This window comes from Nyctibius grandis, chromosome 4, assembly GCF_013368605.1.
Source record: "Nyctibius grandis isolate bNycGra1 chromosome 4, bNycGra1.pri, whole genome shotgun sequence".
In the NCBI taxonomy this organism is placed as follows: Eukaryota; Metazoa; Chordata; class Aves; order Nyctibiiformes; family Nyctibiidae; genus Nyctibius; species Nyctibius grandis.
In genome coordinates, this window is record NC_090661.1 from 101,269,708 (window position 1) to 101,292,876 (window position 23,169).

The following is a 23,169-nucleotide window of genomic DNA, read 5'->3' on the forward strand; positions in this document are numbered from 1 at the left end:
TGATCTTGTGGTTTCAGGCTGTGGTTTGCACATGTGAATAACAGCCAGCAGTAAACTGCCATGGGAAGTACCTAGTCAGTCCCACGCAACCTAATTTAAAGAAGCTGTTTGGAGGTGGCCACGGTCTTTGTTAGCCATTATATTTATGAAAGTGGTGGCCAGGGACCAATGGAGAAGGTGGTGCCAGAGGCTGTGGAAGTTCAGCACAAGGCGCAGACCTTACCTGTGCGGAGCTCACAGGCTGCAACACCCCGAGCTGAAACCACACGTCCCCAGTGCTTTACTGCTCACAGACGAGTATTCATCAGGCAGTTGTTTCAAATCTGGGATTATTTATTTGACAACGTAGAGCAAAATCTCCATTGACTTGACTGGGACTAGGTATTTGACAAAACTCTTGGAAGACTTGAGCAGGGCCAGGGGTTCGCACTGAGTCTGCACGTGTGCTGTAGCACACAGCAAGCCGGACGCGCCAGCAGCCTTCATCTGAGGGGCTGTGACTCAAAGCTGGAAGGAAGTGGGTATAAACCTTGGACTATTCTCCTGGTCCAAGCAGAGGGCTGAGCGCCAGGAGCGCCGGGGATTTAATCCTTACACTAACAATGTTAGCTTAGCATACTTTCCGTAATCCATTCTTAAGCACAAACGTAGATGTGGTTTGACACCTTGAAAAATGTGCTAGCTAGCTTTCCTCAGCCCGGCCCGATGCAGGGACCACATGGAAGAGAGCCAGGAGAAGGAAGACGCCGCGGCCGTCCCTGCTGGCTCCCTGCGTGGCTGCGGTGAGCACGTTTCCAGGGCTCCTGCTACACTTCCGAAGAGCTTGAGATGCTTGGATGAAGCACGGTCCATAAATGCAGCATGTCATCATTCTTTGAACAGCTTCCCATCTTTGTGAACGTAATCAACAGAGGACATCCTGCGTTCCTCTGGAGGGAGGTAGCCTAGCCGAAGATCTCCATTGCCAATTGAAAAAGAAAAGGGATCCAGTGTGGGCTTCTTATTGCTGGTCTATACAGGATTGTATTGTGTTCTGTTGGATTTAGGAGCTGATCAGCTCTGTCACTTTGGGCAGCTGACGCAGGCTCTGAGAAATAAATAGCTCTGTGGGCTGCCACCCTTAGGGAGTCGTGTGGACCAGAAGGAGCTTCTGTCTGGGTGATGTACACGGGGCCGTTTTCCTTCCTCATGCAATCCCCGCTTTTGTAACAGCCACTGGCAGAGGCTGGAAGGAGTTCAGAATACTCCATGGAAATGTGTTATTTAAAAGAAGAAAATGATATTGTAGTAGAAGTTCAACATCACCAAATGAAGGCTGCATTGCTGTAGGCACCGTGCAGATAGAAAAGGATACTCCATGGTCCAAAAGCTCATTGCCTTTAATGCAAACGGTGCTGTATGGATCCATCTATAGGTGTGCAGATATTGGTAAAAATATTTCCTAGGCAAATGAAGTCTCATCTCCTTGGCACTGTGGTCATGGGAGCGAAGGTAGGCAGACATTCACAGCATGCAAACTTCCAAAGAGAAGATTATGAAGATCTCATTTACAGAGTGGCTTAAGCAAATGAGCCATAATTTGGAATAACTGTAGCAAAGTTTCTGCTTTAGAAGGGGCAGAAGTTTCTGAGGAGTACGCCGGAGTTATCTGGGTGGGCTCTGCGTGCTCAGGTGGCTCTGAGCCCTTTCAGAAGGTGTAAATAATGTACTGACTCAAAGCTTAGGCTGAACTCCTGCCAGTTAGTCCAAATATGTGTTCCCTTTTGTTATATCAGTTAATAGCACGAGCATGTTTAGAAACAGGTGGGTTCCTGACATCCTCGAGCGTAGTGAGGTTGGATGTAATATTCCTGTCGGGTCTGGGAGGAGGAGACCCTGTGGAGAGGTCCTGCTGTGCCAGGGCTGCTGCATGACCATGTCATTGCCTTGTCTGGGCTGAGCAATTTTGCAGCCAAAGATGTAGAGTGTGTCTCAGTTTTCCAATGTAGGTGCTTTTTTGGCGTCTCGCATGAGAAAGGTTTTGAAGCCAGGTGTTGGTTCCCAACACGTGCGTGAATTGGCTGTTCCTGCCCTTTGGAAGGAGAGCTGGCTGCATGTGTGTCTGTCTGCTTGGGTTTCCTGGGAGTGGCACAGATACCTCATAGTTTCATTCTCATTTAAAATTGAGACTGATTTAGTGAGTACCATGTGAAGACAAATACTCTCCTTAGGGTAGCTCAAATTCTTGTTTGGTGAGAAACAGTCTTTTAATGCTGTGCCTTCGAATGGGTTATATTATCAGTGCAACTGTGGCCTGATACCTTTTAAATTAAACTTCTCCAAACAGCATTTGAAATCTGAAATTAAGACTACTTTATTTTATAATCTGCAAAGCTCCTTTCATACGAGTATCTGGATCTACCAGAGTTCTGTGGCTTCAGTCTCCATGCGATGCTTTGCAAATGCAGAAGCCAGCGTTCATTTCACATGTTCCATGTGGATGTTGTAAGCAATGTATTAAAGGAAAGCAATGACATATTCTCTTGGGTTAAGGTCTTTAAAAGTGTCTAACAGAGGAAGATGCCTGAGCTTCAAGTTCAGCCCTTGAAATTAATCGTTCCCACTCTCGTGCAATATTGAGTCCCATTAATAGCTAATGCATGAGTTGCATTTGAGATGCACATCTGTGTGTGTATACACACAAAGGAAATATTTATGTCCAGATTCTTTCTCAAGGGTGTTTAAAATTATTTTCTACTGAACTGAGTAAGGTCATTTGGCAGAGCCAGGCAGGTCATCAATAATTAATCCAAGCAGGCAGAGCTGAGTCTCACGGTGCTTGCAAACACCCTGTTAGGCTGGATAGTTTGGCAGAGCAGGGGCAGTTCTCGGATTTTCTCAGCAAACAGCGAATGTGCGTTTAACTTTTGAGGGGCAGAGGGAGACTTGCTTTTATTGAGAACAGCTGTGCTGTACTTGCATTGCAGCACGAGGTGCATCCATACGTACAGTGCAGAGCTTCTGATCCCCCAGTCCACCCCCATCCAACACAAACACGCCTGGCATACATGGTTCGGTTCTACCACGTCCTCACAGACTGCAGTAACGCAAGAGGTGGGATTTATCTCAGTTAACTTGATCTAAACTTTACCTAAAAGTTAGACCAGATTCTTTACACCTAACCCTGGCTGTCGAAGAACTGGTTCTGAGGTATGAGCTCATCATCTGTTTTAAATAGAATCAGTAGGAAAAAGAATAATCTCTTCCAGAGGATGTTTCCTATTTGGACTTGTTATCTAAGAAGATGAGATGAACATGGGATGAATGGTCTTCCCGTTCCCCTCGGAGGGATCTGTCTGTCCTGTGGAGGAGGCTCCTGAAGAGGTTCAGGAGACCAGCCTGGGCACAGCATCTTGGTTTTGGACAGACAGTGCTGGGTGAAATGGGTCCGGGCCAGCGTGACAGGGGAAACCCAGGGGACTGAGGGGTGACTGTGCATCTCTGCGGAGGCAGAAGCATTTTGTGTTCTCAAAAGTTTATCTGTTTCCTCTGGCTGTATCAGTTGGCCTAACAGAGTATGTTGCACAAATATTACCAATACATGCCCTCACTGCGTGAATTAAGATGGTTTCCACGAGGCTGAGGATGGCAGTCACAAATGCAGTAGCCCCCTTCCACCTGAGTCTTCTCTGAGAAGTCCGATCAAGTATCCATCATCCCAAGCATGGAGCAAGACTGGCTTTTGAGCCCTCATGGCTTAACCTTTGCATTCAGGGTTGTATGGGACCCCAGCAGGTCCCAGCTCAGAGCCCACACGATGCCTTCAGCATGGGCAGAGAAGAAGGGACCAGAGTCCCATGTGGCAGAAGGGGACGGTTGAGTGTCTCACCATCCTGACAGCCACCAGGTTCCAGCTCTCCCTGCAGCACCAGCTGTCCCCAGGCCACGTGTGTTCAGGAACAAGCAGGCTGGGAACCAGTCCAAAGCCAGAAGAGGCGTGTGTGCTGCTCCCTCTCCTCCACTGTAACGCTGGTAAGCACGATTTTCACGCCTGGCCCGTGCTGAACTGCTTTTGCTTTACAAGATGAGAGAGCTTTGCAGCTTTGACAAGGAAAATTGCTGCCCAGATGCCTGAACACCAGTGCTCTGCTTGTTTAAATATTTCTTCAAATCCCCTTGACTTTCCAGTGCATTTTTGCATGAAGGGTTTTGGAGGTGGGGCAAAGAAGTCAGTTCTAATAAAATCCCGTGCTCTGGTGTAATCACATGAGAGCATTTAGCCAAGAGTACCCTCTGTCCTGATGGCAGCACTTCGCGTCACGTCTCCCCATCACTGCCCTGCATTTCTTCATGCCTGTTTCTTACTTAAGATGAATCTGTATATGTCCTATCCACAGCCTGGACAAAAACTTTCAGGACTTTTAATCTCCAAAGCTCTTAATCTGGCATGTTCACATGTACTGTATTTCCTGAGAGAGAAAATAAATAGGGATGGGTGGAGGAACACAGCTGCCTGCGTCATCTGCTTCCTCAGCGTCGTGTGTTCAGTCGGTTGGTGCGGTGTGTCCTGCAGAAATGGCAGGAATTGGGATTATTCAAGGGATAATTTACAACCGGTGTGAGTAAAGGTCATGCCTGCGCACAGAAGTTTTGGAAATATTTGTGTAGATCCTCTCCCGAGCTTTACGTGTAATATCCACAGAAGTTTTCCCCTGCCAGCCTCCAGCTTGTGATCTCTCCTGGTCACTGCTGTTCCTTTGACTTCTTTATTTTGACAAAGCCCCACTTGCTCTGAACCACTTCACACCTGCAGTTATGATCACTGTTTCCGACCTCCTCCCTGCTCCCTAATGTGATGGCCCACATCGGATCTTGGTGCTAGGAGTGTTTTTTAAAAGACCTGGCAGAAGACCTGGTAGAGCATCCCGCAGCGGGGACACCAAGCGCTCCCCATGCACCTATTTTAGCCCTACCAGCACTCTCAGCATCCTCTTCTAAGCCGTTATTTCTGGAATTGTGTATCTGAGCTCATTACTTAGAGCATCACCATGCAGCCAGCTGATGAGAAACAAACAAATTACCGCAACACTCCAAATTCAATTTCCAGCACACGTACATTTGAAAAGTACAAGTGTTCGCCCCAGGAAGTCCCTTGAAATTCAGAAAAACAAAGAGCTGGGGAATGTTTGCTAGCATTTGCCAAGCTTTTTTGTATTTGTAAAGGTAATTTATGCAGGAAGATAACTCCCTATCCCCGCAATCTCAGCATTTTCCTGTATGTTGAGGTGTATTGCCTGGCAAGTGTTGTACGTGAGCCCATTTATTCACAGAATCACAGAATCAACCAGGTTGGAAGAGCCCTCTGGGATCATCGAGTCCAACCATTGCCCTGACACCACCGTGTCAACTAGACCATGGCACTAAGTGCCATGTCCAGGCTTTTCTTAAACACCTCCAGAGATGGTGACTCCACCACCTCCCTGGGCAGCCCCTTCCAATGGCTAATGACCCTTGCTGAGAAGAAATGCTTCCTAATGTCCAACCTGAACCTCCCCTGGCAAAGCTTGAGGCTGTGTCCTCTTGTCCTATCTCAGTTAAAACTGTAGCAGTTTAACGTAAATGGGAATGATTAAGAGGCAAGAGCACAGACTTCCTTCAGATGTCAGCAATTTGGCTGTTAATTTTTACCTGTTTGTGGATGCTTGAATTTAAATGAGTTGCAATTAAATACAATTAGCTGTGCGCGCAGTTCTGGGAGGCAAGAGGAGAGCAGTGGAGGATGCTGGTTTGCTCTGACACGGGTTTGCTTTCCTGGAGCTCTTGCAGGCATGTTGGCCAGTATGGCGTAGCAAGGTCATCTCTAGAGGCCATCTGCAGCGACATGGAAGGCATCTTCAGCTTCATGGCTTGTGGTTAGGAGTTTCTGTTCATGGTGCCCACCTCTTCAGGCAAAAGCATCTTCCCAAATGATGGCAGCAAAGCAAAGGAAGGTGCTAGCTGATTCGGGAGGATCAATCACAGAATCAATCAGGTTGGAAGAGACCTCTGGGATCATCAAGTCCAACCATTGCCCTGACACCACCATGTCAACTAGACCATGGCACTAAGTGCCATGTCCAGTCTTTTCTTAAACACATCCAGAGATGGTCTTAAACACATCCAGGTCTGTTTTCCTCTGGAGCAGTCTTTATTTAAGAGACATCATTTTTCTGTAATTAAAGTTTTACAGGACAAACCTTCTGCCCTGGGTCACAGCAGCTCTGCAAAATCTAGTGTTTTAACCACAAAAGCCTCTCTGTCTATTCCAGGGGAGATCTGGGCATGACATGAGATACGGGGTCCAGGTACAGGGCTTCCTGAAGTTCTGGGACCTGCTCCAACACCGGGTGCGTTTAGTGGCTTTGGTGCAGGTTTGTCTCTCATCGTAACGTCAGGAAACGTGCTCTACAGCCACTCATCAGCCGCCCATCAGTTTGCTGTCAGTCACTGGGATTTATTGGGGTTTTCGGTGCCGAACTGATTAAATTTCACATTTTCACAAAAACGAGATAATCACTTGTGGCACCGAGTAAAATTATTGCATCTGTCCAAAGAAACTAGCAAAGGTTACAGTGTCTGTCTACATTCCTCATAAAGAAAATCTTGTTAAACTCTGTCTCACATATTTTACAGCTGTGTTAAGAGCCCCTGAAGAATACATTGTTAGGAGAAATGGTTTCAAGCTTTTTTGTCTAATTTTATGCAGCAGGAGTATATGGTGTTTAATTGGGGAGTTAGTGGGAAGTCTGTGCTGCGGTGACACGAGAGATCCCTTGTACAAACAGAGGGCGAGGCTGTGGGACAGGGTTTGCTGTCTCACAGAAAGCCGTGCTGCAGGAAAGGTCAGCGATCGGGGGGACACGCAGCGTTACGGGTCAGGTTTGCCAGATGCCTGCAGCTCCGTATGCTGGAATGTGAGATCATTTGTCCTTTTCAAATTAGCTTTGGTGCCTTGCTTTGGCCCTGCGTGGTGTTTTTCCTACCCACCCCTATTTTTAAAGAACTATGTAAAAGCTAATTTTAACCTGTGATACTAATCATGTGTTGATCAATCCCCATCTGCTCTTGTTCTCTGAAGTCAAGTTTCAGCAGGTCTCAGACTGAGCTGGATTCTGGGGCTGTTTCCGTCCCCGTGGCCAGGACTATCCATGTCAGCTACCTCCACTTAGCCTTTCATCTGCTAAATATTTTGTCCGTACAGTAATCCAGCTGTTTCCTTTTTACTCCCCATATGTTTTGTTGGAAGTGAGCGCAAGTGAAGCTCTGAGAAACTCATTCCAACCGGTGCGCGAAGGTTCCTGGGACAGCGTGACGTGAGGCTTTGGTGCTCCGACGGGATGCACCCCCTCATTGCTCCCAGTGGGGCGTTTGGCTCCCAGCTCAGCAGGACACCACAGGACCTGGCTGCATGTTTTCCTTTGCAGATGTTCTGCAGCTCCAATTCCCTTTGCAGAAATGGTCCCACCACGAGACCACTGTTCAGAGCTGGCTGCCAGCAGCATCTGATGCCCACATCGACCCACAGACTAAACCCAGCACCCCAACTGATATGGGAAAGAAAAGGGTTAACTCCAAGTGTGTGTTTTTAGGGGCATCCTTTTACACTGTCCCTAGCAATGCTCTCTTCTGCATGTATTTGCTTCATTCACTTTAAAGACTCCTAGTAGTTCCTGCAAAGGACTATGCAGACCAGCATAGATGCCCTCATCCATCACAGATACCCAACTACACCTGGGTGAACCCTCATAGAAAATTACGTAGCAGGTTGGGGCAATTCAAGACCATTCCTGATAGCTGAGTGTAGGTAGGGAATTTAGCTTGTCAGAAGAGACCTCTCCAAGTGGAAATCTGACCCAGACAGTAAGTGAACCTTCTTATTCTTACACTGCCCCTTATGATCTGGGATTTGGTTTTATGCATCACCAGGAGGAAGCCATCGCTTTCTGCTCATCAGGAGCCCTGATACCATGCTGGAGCTTCTCTTACCAAGTGACTGAGTGAAGAGTTAAACTCGCAGAGCACTTTTTCTGCAGCACCCTGCTGCTTCCTTGATGTCTCAGACTGAAGCATTGATCTGAACTAACTGGTTCAGTCTGGGCAGAGGATGTGGCTCAGAGCACATGGGGCTATAGATAGCTGCTGAGCTTCTGCAGCACTGACAGTGATAAAAGGTCCCTGGGAGAGGAGGATGTTTAGTCATCTCCTGAGGATGATTTGATGGGTGTAACTACCGAGTCTCAAGACCTCTGTCCGTGTTGCATCATGCTAAAGATACTTCATATCTTTAATGTGTTGTCATGCACAGATCATTTCGGATGGCTTTTTCTTTTGAAGAACACATTCTCCTAATGTTGCCCTGTTCGCAGAGGGGCAGGCACAGATCATGTGTCCCTGAGCCCTCTCAATGCAGTAGGGACCAAGAAGGACCATCCCGGATTTCAGAGGGTCCCTGTGCTGAGCCACTTCTTTCCTTGACTGCTTTATATACCAGCAAGGTGGCCACGAAGAGACAGTGTAGAAATGAAGTGCCACATTTCACAGCTGTCATGGCCAGCTTGGGCTGGGGAAGGTTCCTTGCGTGTGCATCCAGGCTGTGATGCTCAGCCGCTCCAGGGAGTCCTGCTGTACTGAAGAGAGTGTTTCCCAAGGCTGTAGCAGATTTTTCACAAGCGAGTTTGTGCACTGGCCAAGACTGCTGACAGCTCAATATTCAGCTACAGAATATAATTTTCTGTCATTTTGATTTATGTTCTTCTGTGCAGCCAGAGTCCCACGTAAAAACAAAAATCGGAAGGAGTTTATCCTAAAGTTAGCTCAATGCAAGTTTATTCTTCGACCTGGAAAGTTAAAGATATTTTTAGATTTTTTAAAAATTTATTTCTGGAATATGAAAAAGTACTAAAAAGTAACCTCCTGGGTGTGATGTCTGCCATCACGCAATGCAAAAAGAGTCATTGTCACCAAAAGAGAAGCGAAGCTGGAACCACGAGAACAAGATCTGCTCTTGGCTGGGGTTTCCACCTGCGCCCGGTGGCCCTGTCCAAGGAGGCTCTGGCACACTGAAGCAACACCCAGGACATCAGGGCCAAGCCCCAGAGCACAGTGCTCCACTTCAGGGGATCTTAAAACTCTCAGTGACTGAGTGTTTCTCCTGCGAAACAGCCCGAAGCCCCTGGGGGAGAGGCTGGCCTGGAGCCACGGTCTCTGCTCCCTTCGCATGGCAGAAGAAGGGCTCAACCTCCAGCCTCTTGGGTTTGCCTAGAGGTTTTGGGGCAGAGCTCTCTCCTCTGCCTCATTTCTGGCACCCAGGCTTGGGCTCCTGAATTGTTTCGCTGCGTTTGGAGCATCGCTTCTTGGCATTCGTGTTGGCGGAGTACGGCTTCCAGTTTCCTTCCAACAGATGCTTAAAAGAGCAACACTGAGCTAAGGAGGGGGGGAAATAGTGTCGCTTGGCTCTTCGTGTGCAGTTGTGTGAGTTACAAAGCGGCCTGTGAGACAAAGGAAGGGAAACAGCTCTTGGGGACATGGTGGTGTCAGGGCAATGGTTGGACTCGATGATCCCAGAGGGCTCTTCCAACCTGATTGATGCTGTGATTCTGTGATGGGAAGAAAAGCTCCTCAGCACGGCCTTTGGAGCAGGCGAGAGAGCAGGGAGGTGTGTTTTATTCTGCTTTCCTCCAGGGTTCAGACAATTTTATTTATTGCATTTCCCCCCGCTTAGCAGCAATGAGCATATATGCACCCCCTCTGCTTGAATGGGAGACGTCTGGCTGCGTCAGGGCTGCGTATTCCTCTCGTCTTCTTCTGGATAACGCCGGTAACAGCATTAGTAACATGGTTGAAACCCTCGTGTTGTGAGCGAGGCTGGCTGGCTGCAGCGTGGGTAGCAGGAGGGTATTGCAGGGCAACCAGCTGTAACCCTGCAGGGTATCGGACTGCGAAGCAGCACAGAAATAATCAGGCTCGGGTGAATAATGGGGGTGCAGCAGGTAACAACGAAGCCCAGGTCCACCCCAACCGTCCCGTGGGGCGGCTGGGCAACACGTGGGGCTGAACTCGTAGCTCCCCTGGAGCTAAGGTGGGTGTTAACCGCGCTGGAGCCAGGAGTTGGTGGCTGTGTGTTGTGATCGCATGTTATTTGGACAAATGGGTAAAAATACCTTATTTCCTAGTTTGCTTTACTTTGAGTGTATATATATATACACACACACCCCCACCCCCCCCCCTTCCATAGCACACATGAAGTGTAAACGAGGTGTTTCCTTGATGCCTGGCAGTCAGCAGCTGAGTGACAGGTGGATTTCTGTACAGTCAGCACAGATATCAATCACAAAGTCCTTTTAATAGATCAAAGAGTGCTGTCTAACTGAAAATTTCATGTAGAAGCATTAGTTTCAAGCAGTTCTTAAAATTTTCTCCTAATGTCTAACCAGGAAAGAAACATTTTTCAGGGTGTAAAATGGAAAGAAGTTTTGTTCATTACTTTTTTTTAGATCTCCACTCAAATTAAGGATTATTGCCAAGAAATGGGTATTTTACCACACCTCCCCCCAAAGGTATTTCTGTGTTCATAAAAGCCTCTTGGTTAAATCAGCAATAATCACCATCTGAGGGATGGACACACGCTGGATTTTTACTTGCTTTATATTTGAAGGTTTTTCTCCATTGTGTATTATAACTTGCTTTACTTTCAGCAATCTAAAAACCATCATAAATACAGAGCACCCTGTAAGAAAATAGAACTTGGGTGATTAAATAAAGACCCATGAAATAATCTTCCACCTTTTAAATCAGATGCTTTTATGACAGTCATCACCAACCTAGAGTCTGTTTCACAGAGGCGTCCTCCTTGTGCCGGACCCTTTGTTGGAGCGAGTCCAGAGGAGGGCGACCAAGCTGGTGAAGGGTCTGGAGGGTCTGACCTATGAGGAACGGCTGAGGGAGCTGGGGGTGTTTAGCCTGGAGAAGAGGAGGCTCAGAGGTGACCTTATTGCAGTCTACAGCTACCTGAAGGGAGGTTGTAGTGGAGTGGGAGTCGGCCTCTTCTCCCAGGCAACTAGCGATAGGACAAGAGGACACAGCCTCAAGCTTCGCCAGGGGAGGTTCAGGTTGGACATTAGGAAGCATTTCTTCTCAGCAAGGGTCATTAGACATTGGAAGGGGCTGCCCAGGGAGGTGGTGGAGTCACCATCTCTGGAGGTGTTTAAGAAAAGCCTGGACATGGCACTTAGTGCCATGGTCTAGTTGCCATGGTGGTGTCAGGGCAATGGTTGGACTCGATGATCCCAGAGGTCTCTTCCAACCTGACTGATTCTGTGATTCTGTGACCCTGCTTTGCAGGTGACACAAGGAGAGGTGAATATCGGTGGCTTTTGGGTTTCTTAGTTGCATGCTGTGACTTTGCAGCAAGCGCAATCTCGAGCAGCGTGGGCTCCCGACAGAGGCCGAGCCTTTGCGAGGAGCTTGTGGGCTCGGACGTGAGGAGCGTGGCTGAAAAATGAACAGAAAGGAAACAGCCCTGGGGAGCTTCAGTGCTGGGACTGGAGGAGTAGTTCGGCACTTGCACAGACAAGTGCTCACCAAATTCTGCACGTCATTAATAATAATAATAACAATAATCTCTGCCTCTCATGCATCCGATAGGAAATGCATCTTCCCTGCTGAGAAAATGGCCTGTGCTAAACAAAGGTTTGCCCTTTACAGGGAGCAAGAGAGATGGGAGGTGGACACTGGGGCTCTCATCTCTTTCCCAAAGGAAAGCTGTTAAGTGTATAAAATACATGTTTTCTCTTCAGCAGCTGTTGAGTTTCTCAGCCCAAAAGCCGTAACAGGACCATGAGGTTTGGAAAAATTCTGCCTCCCACATCTGCCCCCCTCCCCACCAGCCATGCTGCTGAATCAGTAAAATAGGCTTGTGCATCTGTGCCTCGTTAGGCCAGTACCTCTAATTAAATCCCTGGCAAACAATGGCTTCAAGCTGCTCTGCTTTGGGGCGGTGACTCGCCGTGGAGGGTGAGTCTGACCCTTTCCGTGGCAGCGTATGGAACCACCACGCATTGATTTGGATTAGTTAGTTAATGACGTAGATCGTTGTCCCTACAAGGCTTTGCAAAGTTTTGCCCAGCCCAGTTGCACAAGGTCGTGGGACCTGCCATAGCACCCAGGAAAGCCCTGGGTATGGGGGAGGTAGGGATAGGAGGGGGAAGAAGAGGGAGGGATGCGAGGGCCAGGCTCACCCGAGGGTGCTCCATCTGGGGCCACCTCCGCGCTGCCCGGGCTCTGTGGAACCTGGTTGGGAGCCTGTCCTTGCTGAGCTGTGTCCCTCTGTCTCCTTCACAGGCCTTGTGATGAAAACCACCCCCACGTGAAGCCTGATGCGTACGTGAACAACCTCGCCGAAGCAGTTGACATTATCCTTCAGCAGCTGTAAACCGGACGGCGCCGTGGGCGATGGGAAGGAAGGAGGAGGCCTCGTGTGCAGCCCCTCCACGACGCTGCTTTGTCCTCTCCCACCTCCACCTGACATTAACAGACCCAGACCCAGCCTTGTGGTGGTGAACGTTCCAAAATGCTTCATGTAACGGTACTAAAATGATCTACTGACCTTCTCGGGGGAGCGCTGAACTTGCTGTCCTCCGGCACGTCTGGAACGTCTTCCCTTGGTGCCATGGCCCTGCCAGCACAGGTGAAATCAGCTCTCCCGAGTGCCAGGCTCTTCCCCAGCTGGGGCTGGGCCTTGTCTGCCCAAGGGGAGCCCTGAGGGGGGTGAGGGATGCTGGGGGCAGCTCTGCCCCCTTTAACTCTTTGCTCACACCAGGGACCCAGCCTGGAGGTGCCCAGGTGGGAACAGGGGACGCAGGAACCCTTCATGGACAAGCTTTGCTGTTTAACTCACCCTTTCTGTGCCTTTTGGGGTGCCTGAGATGGGATGGGGGGTGTCCTTGAGGGATGATGGAGGCCACCAAGCCCTGGGCTGGGGTGCGCCGGCCCAGCCCCGCTCTGCGGGGTCCCGTGCGTGCCTCTGGCTACGGTGGCAGGACAGCCCTGGGGAGGGGGACAGCACCTGCGCCCTTGGCTAGCTGGTAACCACGTTTCTGCCACGTTTAGCCCCTGTCCGGCACCACCCCGGGATAGAGCTCAGGAATCCCATAACGCTGCGACACATTACGGACTAACCACACTGTCCTGTCGGGAATAAACCTCGTCCTGCGGATCTGGCCCAGTTGTCGTTGTGTTCGGTCACACCAGCGCTGGGAGGGGCGCTCAGAGGGTCTGAAATGCTTTTCCCTGGCTGGAATAAGCTGGTGGGGGCTGTGGGACCGATGGGCTTTGCCTTCTCTCTGAGGGGGGGTCTTGCAGGCGGACACTACTCCGAGGACATGCAGGTTTCCTACCTCTTCCCATTAAAATCCCGGCCGTGCAGCCAGGGGCTGTTGGCGTTGAGCCCCGCACGGCTCCAGCTCACCTGCCAGCCGGTGCTCCAGAGGGGAGTAGCATGGCACAGCATGGCACGGCAGGCATGCTTGGCCCTGCCATGAGGGCCAGCATGGGCAACTCAGCTCCAGCTGGTGCTGGTGCTCCTGGCTTTAAGTTTCCAGTCCCGACTGGGAACCAGTCTCGGTAAAGCACCAGCTCCATCAGTCCTCCTGCCACGACTATAAATTCCGCTGTATAAATACGATGTGGAAATGTTCAGCTACTTTCTTTCCTTCCCAGCAGTCATGGCTAAACTGTCCTCCAGTTCTCCTGGGTACCAAAACCACCCAGGTGTACCCCTGTAGCTACCTGACCGGGACGAACCTGGTCTACTCACTGAACATCCCCCGGGCCGGATCCTGCGCCAGCACCACATGCCTGCTGAGTAGTAACAGGACGAGGGGGAATGGTTTTAAACTGAAAGAGGGGAGATTTAGATTAGATATGAGGAAGAAATTCTTTACTGTGAGGGTGGTGAGACACTGGCCCAGGGTGGTGAGACACTGGCCCAGGTTGCCCAGAGAAGTTGTGGCTGCCCCCTCCCTGGCAGTGTTCAAGGCCAGGCTGGATGGGGCTTGGAGCAACCTGGTCTGGTGGAAGGTGTCCCTGCCCGTGGCAGTGGAGTTGGAACTAGATGATCTTTAAGGTCCCTTCCAACCCAAACTGTTCTATGATTCTATCAGTTTAGCCCCAGCTCAGCCCCATCCTGCTGCTGAGGAGCGCTCAGCACGTGCAGAGCTGCACGGCACCCCTCGGGACAGCGGGGGGAAAAGGGGCTAGGAATTAAATTATAATAAAATAAACCACATCTGGGAAAATGACCTTAGTGCAGTTCTTTTGGTCTGTTTTTGTATCTTTTCATCCTCTGGGTAGCAGTTCAGGCAAAGCATACGGCACCGTGCGCATCCGCGCAGGATGCCGCAAGCCCTGGGTGAACGTTAGGGCTGTGGCAGATCACTGAGAACTTCTTATTTTATCCGATAATTCTTCCTTTTTGTTGTAGCATACTAAGCCTATCACCTCCATCTGATTAAGTTTAAGCAGATAAACATCCTGCCAGCTGTCACGAAACTTTTTAGACTGTTTGCTCACTCGAGGAGCGCGGCCGTTTTCCTTTCTGCTTGACCCTGTTTCCCCAAGAATTCATTTCACACCCCCACACGCCCTTGCCCTGCTGTGGGCTCCGACCTTGCGCGGGTTTAGATGTTATTTTAAGGGGTGGGATATCATCTCTGTCCTTAAATGCAAAGCATAAGGTGCTGCTCGGCACTTAAATGTTGATTTGCATCTTGCTGTTACCTCTTGGGCTGCATTACAGCGGAGTAACGGCCAGCATCGGGCTGGGGGGGCTATGGGAGATGTTCCTCCCCCCCACGGGGGGATGTAGCATGTCTGCCTGCACGTGGACATCACAAAATGACCATTCTTCTGGTGCAACCCAAGGCTGGGACACCTTTACTAGTTCTAACACGGACACCCCAATGGAGGGTCCTAGCCTGGGGCTTTCCCAACTCACACCCGTTTGTGGGGACCCCCCCCCCCCACAACCCAGCACCCATGGAGATGCCAAGGAGGTGCCACCAGCCCTCTCTGGGAGAGGAGAGAGGCACGTGGGGCTCCTGCACGCAGCTCTGCCCCATCAAACCCCAACCGGTGCCACAACCTGGCTGTGCCATCCCCGAGGGGCAGCGGTGTCCCCCCCACACCCCCCCGACCCCGCAGCAGCACCCGGCCACGGGGCCAGCACAGAGAGGCGAGACGCCGGCCGGTGGTTATTGAACCAGGAAGCTTTATTTACACAGTAAAAGTAACAAGCAATTTCCTGAGACTGAGCTGCTCTAGTGCAATGAAGTCATGGAGGGGGGACGGGTGGGCAGCCTGCCCCGGCAGGGGCACCTCGGGCAGCCCCTCCCCGGGGACACGCACGTCCCACTGCGCTTGTGCAACTGCCAGCGAGACTTGGCTACTACAGGTCATCGCTTCACAAGGCTCTTTTTTTTTTTTCTTCTTTTTGTTGGGTTTTTTTTTTTTTGGCCATCCTCTTTTTTTTTTTCTTTCTTGACCATCAACCCCATCAACGCTGCCAAGCACTGCTACAATCCTAGAACATCCTACGTAAGTCTGCTCGCCCGGTCGGCCAGGAGCTCCTCAACAATGCACTTGAAACACAACTTTATTGGCCAGACAGGCTATGCTATAACATGGAAAAATTACAATCATCTATTTTACAAACACTTCTTTTTGTTGTTTTTTTTTTTTTTTTTAATGTAATATTTCATAGAACAGGCTCAAAGAGCTGCGTCTGCAAACACGCAGCGAACTCCCCGTGCCGTGCTAAGACTTTTCCTATTAAAATCCATTTTTTTTTTCAGGCTGATGAACCCTTCCTGCTGCTGACACAGCTCGCTGTCACCCGGCAATGGCTGCTGGACAAGCCAGTGAGTAGCTCTTCACAATAACGAGCCTGTTTTAGCCACCTAGCAAGGACCAACAGCCCTTGTCTGCGTATTTAATACCACATTCTGGAGCCGGCAGGAATTTGCCAGGGGAGGGTTACCAAAGTCATAGGTGAAGCCCTTTACAAACCCAGGGGGATGCCCTGCTCTCCCGCTGTGGGCGTAGGGTACGGCTCCCCCGATGATGCCAGGGAGCAATGTCACTTCTGACCTTACAATCAACGGGATGTCCCCTGAATCTGAGGCACGTACTATATTATATTCAATATTTTTTTTAATTACTTTATTTATATATATATTTTTATATATATAAATCCACAAATGTTTTACCTCTACAGAGAGAAAAAAAAAAAATTTAAAAAGTAAGGCTTGCTTAAACTGAAGAGTAAGTACATGAAATCATACAAACCCAACGAAATACCCACCAGAACACCACCGTGGCCTCAAAACCGTCGCTAACTGTAGTCTGTGCCTACGCTAACGTGCCCAGTATAAGGCCATGACTCTGGAGAAGCGTCTTTAAGTAAGGCAAACGGGTTGTGCTGTATGTAAACTGAACGCTACGGCGAGTACAGCTGGGTACGGGTCACCGTCCTACCGGGGGGGTTAGCACTGCGCCGGTAGCAGCCCTTGGAAAGGAAAGAGAAGCCCTTAGGAACGACAGCCCCGGTGACGCGCACGCGAGAGCCCACCCTGCAGCTCTGCAGCCACAGATTGGGGTGGATTCGCCCTTTTTTCGGTCAGTCGGAGCCGGCAGCTGAGGAGGTGCCCGTGGCCAGCGGGAGCTGGGGATGTGTCGGTGGTGGGGGGGTCCCGAGAGCGGGGATGTGTCGGGAGGGGGGGGTTGAGCATCAGGAAGACTCAAAGCTGAGCCCCGTGCTGGGGTTGTGCGGGTGCGGGGGCACAGAGCGGAGGGGAAACACTGGCGTGGCTGGACCCCCCCGAAACATCTTAGATGGGCAGCACCTTCCACCACAGGAGGGCTAAAAAGGAAGCCAGGATGTACTTTCTTTTAAATGATGCATCATTTACGCTTTAAAAGAGCTGGAGGGTTCTCCAAAATTTAAAGACATCCCTGCCATCCCCTCCCCAGATATCTGGGGCCGGCCCTGCCTGCCAGCACCAGGCCTGGAGGGAGCGGACGCGGCCACTGCCCCGAGCAAAACCAGGATGGGGATAAAGCTATATAACAGCTGATGGGTTCGCTGCGATGGGAGACGCCACACGCGTCCCGAGCCACCGCAGAAAAAAGTGCACTAACATAACCAGAAATGATGGATAAAACCTGCACCAGTGGCTCTCAGCCCCTCCCGAGTCACGGACTCCTAAAGCTTTGCCAACGGGGGTGCCGAACCCTGTGAAAAAACATCATCTCTTCAATTGCTGTTGGTGTCGGTGACTTTTTTTTCCTCTCTTGCTTTTGCAGAGCTCGGGAAGTAAACCCTGAGCTTGAGGGAACCTACAGAAGATGCTGGAAGCCACTCGTACAGCTTTCCTAGAGCTTTAAACAAACAAACAGAGGGAAAAAAAAAAAATAGATGTGTCCTTCTAAACCTGTTAGCAAGTGGACAGCTTATTTTTACCCAAGAGGATTCCTATCGTACAAATGTAACGGTCACCACTTCATCTGTGCTTGGAAAAGGCACGGGGAAAGCTTTCAGTGCTGCTACCTGGATTTTCAGCCTTTCACCAGCTGACTGCTGTCAAGTAACCCCTTCACAGTGAGGCAGAGCCAAGAAAAAGAGGGTGGCAGCCGTGCCGCGGGTAGCAAAGAGGGCCTTGACGTGGGTGAACGGGTACACGGCCCAGCCCCGCTCAGAATCGGGTGTTGGGAACTCGGGCGAGGGTGGCACCGAGCCTGGTCGGGGCTTTTTCCCCAGTGGGTTTGAGAGAGGGGATTGGGAAGAAAAAAACAGGGAAGATTTGAGCATCCTGGGGCAGCGCCTGCCCAGCGGTGCTGAGGATGCCGCCCCGCGCCGGAGCTGTGCGGGCTGGGGGTCCCTTTGATCCCTCCTCATCAGGAAAAAGAAAATTCAAAAAAAAAGTAAAAATCCAGCTCTTACCATGATTAAATTTAAGCAAAACACTTCACACATGATTTCCTTCTCACGGCACCGCCGGGGACGTGGGGAGCGAGGGGGGTGCCGGGGCCGCGCGGGGTTTGCACATCTCCATACGCTGGCTTTTCCTCCCAGTTTTCCCAGTCCCACGGGAGGTGGTTTCTCCTTGTGCATCCCCTTATGAACAAGTGCAGGGGGGAGCCTGGCCACCCTCATCAGCTGCAACTCTTTGCAAAAGCCGTTTGCTCACTACACGTGAGGCTCGGGCCATCCCTGCGCCCAGTTCCCCCCGTCGCACGGGCAGTCTCCCCCCGACCAGCTGATCTCTTGGCTACAGTAGTCACAAAGAATTTCAAGATTTACACGCACACGAATTGCTCTAAATACCTGATGAAATTTTGGCAAAGCTGCTTCCGCGGCGGCAGGACCCCGCGCCGGCAGCGGGGAGCCCTCCCCCGTTCTGGCAGCCCCCCCCGACCTCGCGCCGAGAGGACCCGCTCCCTCCTCAGTTGTTTTCGATCTGCTCGATATCGATCTCGCCGTCCAGCTGGAAGCCGCTCCGCCACGCCGCCCCGTCCTCCTCCTCCTCGCAGGAGAGGTCGTCCCTGCTGGCCCGGTGCCCGTCGGCCTGCGAGCGCGGCGGCTCCGGCACCGGGGTGCAGGCGGGGGTCCTGCCCGGCATCACCTCCGGGGAGCGGGGGGCTGCGGTCCATGGCCGGGGGCCGGGGAGCTGCCGGGAGCCGTCCTCGGCCGCGGAGCTGAGGCAGGTGAGGCTGTTGAAAGTCTGGCGGTTCTGTGAAGGCAAGGGGAGAGAGGCGGCTGAGATGGGGACCACGGGGAGTCCTGAGGCTGTGACGGGCCAGAACTCACACCAGATACCCCCAAACCTGCCAGCACCCCCCCCCCCATCAGGAAGCAAGAAACACCCAGCTTGCAGCCGCTGCAAACCCCGACGTCTCCATCCGTGGCAGCTCCTGCGCCTCTCCCACGCCTGCAATGGGCGACCGGCGTCACAACCATCCCCACCCCGGCCTGGATGAGCCCATCACCACCTTCACCCCACGCGTCTCCCAGTCGCACACGTACAGCAGCACAGAGCTGTTCTGCCAAAAACAAACACGTGTTTCCAACAACTCCATTTGTTAAACCAGCTAAGAGAAACTTCAGCCCCTTCCTGTGTGGAGCAAGTCCAGAGGAGGCCACGGAGATACTCAGAGGGCTGGAGCACCTCTGCTATGGAGACAGGCTGAGAGAGTTGGGGCTCTTCAGCCTGGAGAAGAGAAGGCTCCAGGGAGACCTTCTAGCACCTTCCAGTACCTGAAGGGGCTACAGGAAAGAGGGAGAGGGGCTTTTTACAAGGGCAGGGAGTGACAGGACGAGGGGGAACAGTTTTAAACTGAAAGAGGGGAGATTTAGATGAGATATTAGGAAGAAATTCTTGACTGTGAGGGTTGTGAGACACTGGCCCAGGTTGCCCAGAGAAGCTGTGGCTGCCCCCTCCCTGGCAGTGTTCAAGGCCAGGTTGGATGGGGCTTGGAGCAACCTGGGCTGGTGGAAGGTGTCCCTGCCTGTGGCAGGGGGTTGGAACTAGATGATCTTTAAGGTCCCTTCCAACCCAAACCATTCTGTGATTCTATGAAACTAGCATGGCTGTTGGGGTGCCTGGGGATGGCAGGAGGGTGTAGGAGAGCTCTCTGGGTCTCCTGCACTCATGTACCCAGGGCAAGGCAAACACTCTGCTGCTGCCATCACACCCTCTTTCCACGAGCCTGGGCCAGACTGAAGCCGGAGTAACCAGGAGTGTCGGCACCCAGCACACTCTGCCGTCGCACAGGTTGTGACCAGACACGCAGCCTCAAGACGCAGCCTTGCTCTGAATGTCCCCACCGACGTTCCTGGGGAATTCATGCACACTTGCTTGAGGATTTTTTCTTTCAAATCTAGGTAAGCTGGGAGTAACTCCACCAAAACAACTCACCCCAGCTCTAAATGAAGTAACATCATCCCGAGGGATTGTTACACTCCAAGCATTGCTTCAGCAATCCAAGTTACCTGTGCTGAGTTCGTACCCACCGACCACCCGTCGCCGAGAGGCTTTGGGCTCTGCACTAAGTGACACACCACGGTAAAACGAGTCATTGCAGGAGGTGACGCCGAGGCTGCTGTCTCTGAAAGGAGAAGGTCCTGCTGCCCACGGAGGAGCTGGCCACTGCCCAAGCTGGGGGGGGGACACCACATTTCACATGGCCTTCAGCCTCTGAAACCTTCCACAAACCCACAAGCAAACTCGCCGCATGTGAAAAAAACAGGCATTTGTCCTTTAAAAACCCAGCTGCACCCCGTCCCCACGTCATCCTTCTCCTATTTTTTAAGCACAAGCCATGCCTTTCCACGCGGTCTGTCTCCTAGGTGCTGAACGTGTAACAACTTCTAGCAGAGATCTGCACGTTGTGGTTAATGGACAACTTGTAATTACCGCTGCACTTGGAGGAGGCCCGAGGACACAGGAGAAATATTTTCTAAGCGCTCACAAAAATTTGCAAGCGCGTTTCCAAAAGTGATTTAGGTACTTGAAAGCCTAAAGTCTCCTGAAAGTCAACAGCCCTCTCAGAAGTGTAAATCCCTTCTACAAACAAAACTCTGGCACTTCTGAGAACGTTAATTTTTTCTCCTTCTGCTAATCGAGCTCATCTCCTGTCTCCGGCGCTTCCCTGGGCTCGGTACCCAGGTGTGGGCATGCCGGGCTGCTGCGGGTGAGCTTAAAGCATCCTGTGAGGATGGAAGATGCTCTACAGCCCTTCAGAGAAGGAGATGGGTGATGCCTGTAATGATGAATGAAGAAGGATGCAACCTGGAGAGCAACTGAACTTCTTTACCATGAGGTGGTGAGACACTGGCCCAGGTTGCCAGAGAAGCTGTGGCTGCCCCCTCCCTGGCAGTGTTCAAGGCCAGGTTGGATGGGGCTTTGAGCAACCTGGTCTGGTGGAAGGTGTCCCTGCCCGTGGCAGGGGGGGTGGAACTGGATGGTCTTTAAGGTCCCTTCCAACCCAAACTGTTCTATGACTCTATGATTCCAAACAGGTCCCCAGCATGCTTTTCCCATCCAAATGAAAAGTGTTTCCAAGCTCGGAGAACAGCCATGAACGTACTTGACTTTCAGGGAAATTCTGCATTTCATTGGACTTTGGCAAGATAATCAAGCCAACATCTTCCCTGCTCAAATCCACACATGCTGCAGCCCAAAATTTTCCACCTACAGCCTTGAGTCGTCCCAGGTTATATTTTTTACCTTCCCTGTAAGAGGATGGAAAAACCCTTCCAAGGGTCCCACAGCTCCCAGCGCTGCAGCGGCTGCTCGTGGAGGAAGGGCCACGTGCAGGGGCCGGGCAGAGGCGTTCCCGCTGACGCAGGTTTGCCGGCACAAGCAAGTCTTCACAGGCACGGGCTGCCGCGAAATCCCACGCCTCACCTTCCCGGCGGGGGGGGAGGCACTGTAAGGGTGTGGGGATGAACGTTTTGGGGAGGGATCCCCCCAAGATGGTGAGAATCGAGCCAGCACCGCCTGCGCTGGCCGCGGTGGGTCAGCCACGACCATCAATGCAGCGTCTGTTCTCACCCCGTCAGGAGCTTCTTGCTCATTTTTTATTTATTGGGTGAATTTAGCGCGTGCTGAAGTGCTGAGCTGGCAAAACCGGGCAGTCAAGTCCTCCATTGATACCGGCCCAAAAGCAGTTTTGGTGGCACAATGTGGCGCTTGTTCCCCACGGCCAGGCAGCCCTGGGCCCCGACGAGCCCCTCCACAGCCTCGTCCTTGAGCGCCAGAGCGAAGGGGGCACCAGGGCATCCCAACTGCTGGTGGTCCCAAGGAAACCGTGGGACTCCAGACATCCTCCCGGATGACATGGGTGGCTTTTGGGAGATGCTTGTGGCCTTCCTGACTTCACCCAGCCAGCATCAGTAACGCACCTTCCACCCAAAACACTTTGTGCTCACAACTGCAATAACTTAGACATTGGAAGGGGCTGCCCAGGGAGGTGGTGGAGTCACCATCTCTGGAGGTGTTTAAGAAAAAACTGGACATGGCACTTAGTGCCATGGTCTAGTTGCCATGGTGGTGTCAGGGCAATGGTTGGACTCGATGATCCCAGAGGGCTCTTCCAACCTGATTGATTCTGTGATTCTGTGCGGGGACGATGTCTGCCAGCCCTTCCCAGCCAGCAAAGTCACCTCTGCTGGGGGCTCCTCTGCCCAGCTTGGGTTTAAATCACTCTCTGAGGTGAACATCTCCTGTAAAACACCTTCAGCTCGGGTCATTAATTGCAGCTTTGGTCGTTTGCATCACGGTGAAGTCCTGCCTGGCATCTGTGTCACGCAAAGCGCTCACCCGTGCTGCCCAGGAGGACGGCCGGGTGCTTGGGGCTGGGAAATGGGTTTCCTTGGGTTTTAAAGCTCAGCAGAACTTCACCGTAGCAGGTGCTGTTGTTGGGGCCAGGTTCATCACTCAGGTTCAATACTCCCCACTGCTTTGAAGGCACCCACAACCTTCTCCAGCTCCACCCCAGGCTGGTGTCCCCGAGGCCGGTTTCCCGGTGGGTGGGAAGGGAGATGGCGAGGGAGCTGCACCAGGCACCGCTCAGTCCTGAGCCTACACCAACCAACCCCTCCTCTCTATAACCACAAGGAGCATCTCAGGAGCTTTGCCAACACGCCTGGGCTGCAGCACAGGCGCTGGGGCCGCGCATCAGCCCCCAGACAGGTCTCACCCCCAAAAAGCAGCAGACGCAGCCATTGCGCCCCGAGCAGCACTGGGGACCGCTGCCACGTGCAGCACCAGCTTCCAAGATCAACATGGCCTTCGGGGGGAGGCCGCGGGTCTCCCACCACCCCGTCCTCCCGCTGAAGGAGCCTCGGCGCGACGGATGAAGTGTCGGGCGAGAAATGACTGAAATACCTGAGGAAGGCAAACACGGGAGGCGGTGACGGGGGGTGTGAAATGCAAACGGCGCTCGGTGCCTGGCGCAGAGCCGGGGCTGGGCTACACGCAGCGTTGCCGTGTCAGGGAGCTCAAACTCAGCTGCTATTTTATTTTTTTTTTTTAAATTTTCTCTATGGAGGCATTGAGGAATTCGCAGGCGCCCCTGCACCCTGCGCCAGGCCGA

At 51.8% G+C, this 23,169-nt stretch overlaps 2 protein-coding genes across 4 annotated transcripts in view; one reads left to right on the forward strand and one right to left on the reverse strand.

Moving 5' to 3' along the window:
* The window catches only part of LHPP (phospholysine phosphohistidine inorganic pyrophosphate phosphatase), an 87,944-nt gene extending 74,713 nt beyond the window's left edge, over positions 1–13,231 (forward strand). Inside the window, exon 7 of the mRNA XM_068399187.1 lies at positions 12,358–13,231. Coding sequence (XP_068255288.1) covers positions 12,358–12,448 — 91 coding nt within the window. The 3' untranslated portion in view covers positions 12,449–13,231. The remainder of the gene's footprint in view (positions 1–12,357) is intronic.
* Positions 13,232–15,263: 2,032 nt separating this feature from the next.
* FAM53B (family with sequence similarity 53 member B) overlaps positions 15,264–23,169 on the reverse strand; it is a 49,305-nt gene continuing 41,399 nt past the window's right edge. For 2 of the 3 annotated variants that reach the window (XM_068399813.1, XM_068399814.1), the window contains one exon: positions 15,264–18,803. In XM_068399813.1, the coding sequence (XP_068255914.1) occupies positions 18,516–18,803 (288 nt within the window). In that variant the 3' untranslated portion in view covers positions 15,264–18,515. The remainder of the gene's footprint in view (positions 18,804–23,169) is intronic. The other variant, XR_011048096.1, reaches the window with a different exon arrangement.